Source organism: Amaranthus tricolor, chromosome 1 (assembly GCF_026212465.1).
Source record: "Amaranthus tricolor cultivar Red isolate AtriRed21 chromosome 1, ASM2621246v1, whole genome shotgun sequence".
Taxonomy (NCBI): Eukaryota; Viridiplantae; Streptophyta; class Magnoliopsida; order Caryophyllales; family Amaranthaceae; genus Amaranthus; species Amaranthus tricolor.
The window spans coordinates 10,626,373-10,633,526 of record NC_080047.1 but is presented as its reverse complement, the minus strand read 5'-3'; the positions used below and the strand labels follow the sequence as shown (position 1 = coordinate 10,633,526).

The 7,154-nt window shown below is 37.8% G+C and overlaps 1 protein-coding gene across 1 annotated transcript; it reads left to right on the top strand.

The window, feature by feature from the left end:
• The first annotated feature begins 4,926 nt into the window (after positions 1-4,926).
• LOC130825512 (AT-hook motif nuclear-localized protein 25-like) lies at positions 4,927-6,423 on the top strand. The gene has a single exon (XM_057690777.1). The coding sequence runs from the start codon at positions 5,336-5,338 to the stop codon at positions 6,101-6,103; it is 768 nt and encodes a 255-aa protein (XP_057546760.1). The 5' UTR covers positions 4,927-5,335; the 3' UTR covers positions 6,104-6,423.
• The last annotated feature ends 731 nt before the right edge of the window (positions 6,424-7,154 follow it).

Here is a 7,154-nt window from a genome sequence, read left to right as displayed (position 1 = left end):
AACTGAATCCTTTTGCAACTAGCCTAGCCTTAAAACCAACTTTCTCAGATTCAGATGACCCTTATTTCTTCTTACAAATTCACTTACACCCTACAAGCTTTCTCCCCTCTGGTACCTTCACAAGTTTCCACACTCTATTCTTATAAAGAGACTGCATCTCTTCACCCATTGCAGCAAGCCATTGCGCCGACTCACTACAACTAATTGCTTGTTTATACGTGGCAAGTTCATATGACTCTACATCATCAGCTACACTCAATGCATAACCTGTCAAATTTTCAACAAAGCAATTTCTTCCTTCCATCTCTTCACTCAACTTAACAGGCTTCTTGATAACTCGTCTAGGTTTCTCAAGAATAGCGTCCGATTGACTAGATGACCCCTGATTAGACTGCTCCACCTCCTCCCCAGAGTTAGGAGGAGATGGAACAACCTAAGGTTCAAGAGTATTCGGTACTGGAACCTCTGCATCATCATCAATAAATTGGACTCGAGGTAAATTAGCAATGGATGACTGACGTACCTCAAGTACTCCATCTGTCTGCAGCAAGTTCTCCCTTTCCTTTCCCAGATCAGAAGACTCCGAGCTCTTCTTAAAATACATGGTGCTTTCATCGAAAGTGACATCCCTACTAAGAATGACCCGACCCTCCGAAGGTGAATAGATCCTAAACCCCTTCACACCATCACCGTACCCAACAAAACACCCCGTCTTGGCTCGTGGATCTAGTTTACCCTCACTAACATGATAATAAGCAACACAACCAAAGATCTTTAAATTAGAGAAACTAGGCAACTTACCACTATAGATCTTAAACGGGATTTTGAAGTCAATTCCCAAATGAGGACCCCTATTGATGATATAACAAGCTGTCATCACAGCTTCACTCCAATACCTCCTCCCAAGCCCTGCATTAAAGAGCATGCATCGAACTCTCTCAAGCAGTGTCTGATTAACCCGCTCTGCAACACCGTTTTGCTGTGGTGTCATCCTGACGGTATGATGCCGACCAATACCCTCATCTGCACAGAACTGATTAAACTCCTCTTTGCAAAGCTCTAGCCCATTGTCTGTTCGTAGCTTCTTGATCTTTCTACCCAGTCAATTCTCCACCAAAGCTTTCCATTGCTTAAAAGCTTTAAAGGACTCATCCTTTGACTTAAGCAACCTAAGCCATGTGTATCGAGATTTGTCATCTAAAAATGACACAAAATAGCGGAAACCTCTCATACCTTCAACCCTAGATGGACCCCAGCAATCTGAATGGATATAATCGAGCACTTCATTAGTAATGTGCGCACCCTTGCTGAACTTTGACCTGTGTTTCTTCCCAAACACACAATGCTCACAAAATTCAAGGTTGGCAACCTTGATCCCGGATAGTAGACCCTTCTTAGACAATAGTTGCATCCCCTTCTCCCCCATATGACCAAGCCTCATGTGCCAAATCTTGGTCATCTCCTGGTGAGATATTGATGCGCAAACCATAGAACTAGGCAGTGTGACACCCTCAAAGACATAGAGGGTGTTCCTCTTGGTACCCTTAAGTACCAAATTCGAACCTCGATAAATGGACAGCTCCCCATCTGAAAACGCTCTATTGTACCCCAAATCATCCAAGGCACCCAATGAAATCAGATTCTTCCCCAAAGCAGGGACATGCCGCACCCTAATCAATGTCAATTTTCGCCCATCACTAGTCCTCAATCTCGTGGATCCAATACCCGTAACCTTACAAGGTGGGTTGTTACCTACAATAACATTACCCCCATTGCAAGACTCATACGTGTTAAACCAACCTCGACGCGGACTCATATGGAACGAACACCTCGAATCTAGAACCCAATCATCAGAAAGATCCCCTGACTTAGCAGAACTCACTAATGCCAAATCTTCCTCCGAATTATAGTTCTCCTTCGGTTTTCCCTAAACTACAACAGCTTAGGACTTGCCCTTCCTCACCGGGCAATTAGCCTCAAAGTGACCCGGTTCTTTGCAGTAATAACATGTCTTTCCTGCAGTCTTACCAGATCCCTCATTGCCGTTTCCAGCACCCGACTCAGTATTGTTGCCCTTGTTAGCCCCCTTTTTCCTTTTAGACTTCCCGAACTTAACAAACAACCCACTGCCACTTTCTCCGTTATCACCTATAGCTTTCTGACGAAGTTCCCTAGTATGAAGTGTTGCCTTCACTTCTTCTAGGGTCAGGGAGTCTTTACCAACAAAAAAAGACTCCACAAAATTCTCATAGCTAGACGGTAGAGACACAAGTAAAATCAACGCAGCATCCTCATCATCTATTTTAACATCTAAGTTACGCAAATCCAGTAAAATAGAGTTAAGTTTTCAAGATGTTCCCATAAGGGAGTACCTGACTGCATTCGGAGGCTGAACAACCGCTGCTTCAGCAATAATTTGTTGGTTAGAGACTTAGTCATATATAATGACTCTAGTTTCATCCATAGTTCCGCCGCTGTAGCCTGATCAGCGACCTCCGTGATGATATGATCATCCAAACTTAACAAAATGGTAGAATGAGCCTTTTCCTCCATTACTGCTAATTGCCTGTCAGTTAAACTGTCTTTCGGCCCCGCAGTAGTACTCTTTGATGCCAACGGACGTCAGATTTGCTGCTGTTGCAACAGAGCCTTCATCTTTATTTGCCATAGCCCAAAGCTATTTTTTTCGGTAAATTTCTCAATTCTTATTGTAGAATCTCCAACCATTGTTTCACTGAAAAACTCTCCAAGGACTTAAAACCTGAGCTCTGAAACCAATTGTTGTGCGACAGCGGAAGTAAAGTCGATGAACAATAATGAAACAATAAGAAATTCAATGCAAACAATAAGAAAATGACACGAGACATTTAACGTGATTCACTATCTATGTGATAGATACGTCCACCGGCACTGAGATCAAATATTTTCACTATGATCACAAAGGTTTTACAAGATGAATTACAATCACACTCACAAATTATAATGGCTCTCTTGTGATCTCTCTCAATTTGTGAATCATGAATTCCTAGTGCTAACAAGAGGAGGTATATATAATAAAACCATCTTGAAAGACAACTTGGGGTCTAAATAACCACAAATAACCGACCACAAATAAAGGTAACCAACCCAAAAGACATCTACCGCGAAAAGAAACCGCAATTACGCGAGCCGTGTAAAACTACGCGAGCCGCGAAGTGGAAACAGAACGCACTCCGCGCCCCGCGGAGGTCCTCTTTGACCCACACTCATCTTCTTCAATGGTGCTAGCTAGTTTGAGTCACCATTAACAACAAAAAGAATATAATTAAGAGTAATGTTTTACCAAATAAAAAAAAAGTAATGCTTTGCCGATAAACCTGTTAAAATAGTGATAGAGGCGGGTTGCAAATCGAGATCGGGTTAAATTTAGATTGGATTGTTTTTTATCAATTGGGTGAACTTCAAATTGACTCTATTTAAGAGATGATTATGGGTTCAAAATATTATTGAATCTGTCCTTATTTTTAAGATTTTGATCCAATTTTTTGAGAATCAACAAATTGGAGTCTTGTTTCCGATCTAAAAAATTAATAGGGACCCATTTAAGACTAAGAGGCACTAGATTTGTCCCAAATCCGCTAGAGTAGCTTCATACCCTACCTATTATACAACACAAAATAAATTTTATTTTAAGTTCTTTCTAAACCTATTTATTATTCATTTGGATTTAAGTTCGAGTTAAATACAATTCATAGAGTCATTTTAGTACTAATGAAGCTTTTAAAATGTTCAAAAGTTTAACTATGAGTAAATCAAGATTCATTTAAAATCCACTAAAAATCCTAGACCCATAAGATCGGGCGAATTCGAGTTCAGGTTCAAATTTTCAGACCCTAAGAATCTGAGTCCGGTATGAATTCACAAAAAATTAATGAGAATAGGTTCGACTCCGATCCGGTTGAATGTGATCCAGACTCCATCTATAAACATCCTTAGTCTTACAGAGTTCGGATCATGTTTGGATCGATCTAACATGTCAAAAATTTTAAAAATATAGACATAATCACTAATTTCTTTTTTAGAAAAATATATATCTCATTAGGAATGTTTACTGGAATTAAGAAAAATAAAATTTTTTAGATAGAAGATATATTATTTTGTTAAATAATAAATTTGATGTAGGAAAAGTGAGGACCATAAAAATTTTAAAAATTAAAATAAAGTTAGTGAAAAAAATTTGAAGACCACACCTAATAAAAAAATATTTTTATAAAAGTAGTGGAAAATATGTGATGTCTATAAGTAAATATAAAAATGTTAAAATGAGATTAGTGAGAGATATATAAGGACCATAATTGTTACTCCCTCCACACCATTCCTTATTTGGCAAAACCATATTAATTGTTACATCTCTATTTTTGTCAATCTTTTCTTTACCTAAATATCCTTAGTTCACACAAGTAATTACGAATATACTCTCATATACCTTACTTACCCAACTACCCTATACTACTTACCAACCTACAACTTTTTAATGGACCCCACACCACTCTTAATATCCGTACCCAAGCAAATGAGACATTTATATTGGTGTGGAGGGAGTATTAAATTATTAAAATAAAGATGAACAAAATTATTTTTGTCTAAACTCTATGATATATATAAAGATTTTTTATAGGTTAATGATAATGATTCCTACATATTAATAGTGATCCATCAACCGATAAAGTAATATTATTTTAACGTTCACTAAATTTATCCATTAACCGATAAAGTAATATTATTTTAGCGTTCACTAAATTCATAATTGATAAGACTAACTTATTAATTTACATGTACTATTAGGCATTAGGCTAGTTCTAATAATAATTAATTAAAACCAATGTTAGGTTCCATAATGAAATTGGAAGCAAAGCTAATTCCCCTACTAAATAAACAATTATATCCTCCATTTTTTAGGTCCTAAAAAAGCTCGAATGTTCATTTCCGCCATACCTTCTTAGTCAAGAAAGCATTTCATTCATTCTATCTCTAACCTTTTCTTTTTCCTCTTTAGCATATTTATACCATTCAACTTCTTCACACCTTCCTCCCTTTCTTTCTCTCTCTCTCACTCTCTCTAAACTCACTAAACAACAAAAGCTACCCATCTTGTCTTCCTTGAATACTCCGTTCTTCTTTGAATTCTCCCCCATTCAAACCCCTTTTCAACTCATCTCCCTTTTCTCAATTCTTTCACACTTAATTACATGTTTGTTACTCTTTACCTTCTTTTTCCTTTATATTCTCGTTCAAATACTCTTTAAGGCATATTAACAAACACTTACTAGACATAACCATCAATAAGGGTTTCAAAATGCTGGAGCTGGATGTGGATATCTCCAAACCCGAATCTGAGCCCGCTACAACAAGCTCTGGGGGAGGAAACAGTAGTAGTGGAAGAAGACCTAGAGGAAGACCTCCGGGTTCAAAAAATAAGCCAAAACCACCTATAATAGTAACCCGAGACAGCCCAAATGCGTTAAGATCTCATGTTCTAGAAGTTTCACCGGGTTCGGATGTTGTTGAATCCGTTACCAATTTTGCTCGCCGGAGAGGAAGAGGAGTTTGTGTATTTTCCGGTAACGGTTCCGTTACTAATGTTAATCTTCGGCAACCTGCATCACCAGCTGAAAGCGTGATGACGTTGCACGGAAGGTTCGATATATTATCAATCACGGGTACTGCTTTACCACCACCAGCTCCACCTGGAGCGGGTGGGCTTACCATTTTTTTAGCGGCAGGGCAAGGGCAAGTTGTGGGTGGAAGTGTTGTGGGCCCATTAATGGCTTCTGGGCCTGTAATTTTAATGGCGGCGTCGTTTGCTAATGCGGTTTTTGATAGATTGCCATTAGAGGAAGGTGAGGAAAGAGAAAGTGAGAATAATAACAACAATCAGATGGTGCAAGTGCAGGGTAATCAACAACACCAGCAACAGCAATCTACTGCTTCACAATCATCCGGTGTTACTGGGAATGTAGGCCCGGGCGGAGGCCCACTTGAAGGTGGTAATTATTCGAGTTACGGCGGTGGCGGCGGCGGCGGTGGAGGAAATAATGTGTTTGGTTGGAGGCCGCAGTTTTAAGACATTTCAACAGTTGGTGGGCAAATTAAAGGGGAATGAATAGAATTTTGGGTATATGATGAAGATGGATGGAGCTCCCAAATTGAGGTACAAATTTTGTGTACAAAAACTATGAATGAATTAATGATGAAAGTTATGCAACTTTATAGATTAGTCTCTCCCCTTTTTCTGTTTTTGTTTTAGATTTTAATTGTATTGTATTAATTTGCTCAATTGCATGTTGGGGGTTTGTTCTTGAGGGACTTTGTTTTTTTTTTAATGGTTTAATTTAATTTGCAGATTTTTAATGGTTGTGGAATATATTTAATTTAATCATGCTAATATTTAATATTTTTCTATTAAATATTTTATTTCATACTTATTTTTCTATAGTTTTAACAATTAAAAACTAATAGGGTAGAGGTATGTTCTACAGTTTTTGAAGAAAATGTCATCTCTATAAAAAGTCACACGACATATCCAATGATAATAATTGAATTAATTCAACGATGATCAATTATACAGTATTTTTCAGGTTATACAGTTATAAAAATATTTAATAATTGAACCAAACATTATACTTAATTCTGTTATGCTTTTTGTTAATAGAATCGATAATAAGCCCCAATAAATTTGATAATTTTGGAGCTTAATTCTATAAATTCGTTTTGTACGAGACCTACTTATCATGAGATGAATCTATATAAGTAGCTTATTATTTAATTGATCATTTACTTTTGCAAACTAAATATTCATGAATAACTCGATAGAAATGGTTTTACCATGAGACCTAGAGATGTTCAAAAGTGACCCGATCCGAAAACCCAAACCGAAACCGAAAGTAAACGACCAGAAAATGTGTTGCTTTTTTAGTTTTATCAAACCGACAGTATCCGAACCGAAGTTGTACCCAAACCGGTTGATAACCGAAAATTGGAAAGCTGAACCCAAGTCGTAACCGATTTTTATAACCGACACATAACCGTTAACCGAGATTACTCGAACCTAATAGTGACTGACCCGAGTCCTATCCGACCCGAATCATGCTCGAAACCGAACTCGATCCGGCTAA

Bases quoted from the DNA above. Each gene is read 5' to 3' on its own strand.
- LOC130825512 (XM_057690777.1), top strand. From the start codon at position 5,336: ATGCTGGAGCTGGATGTGGATATCTCCAAACCCGAATCTGAGCCCGCT.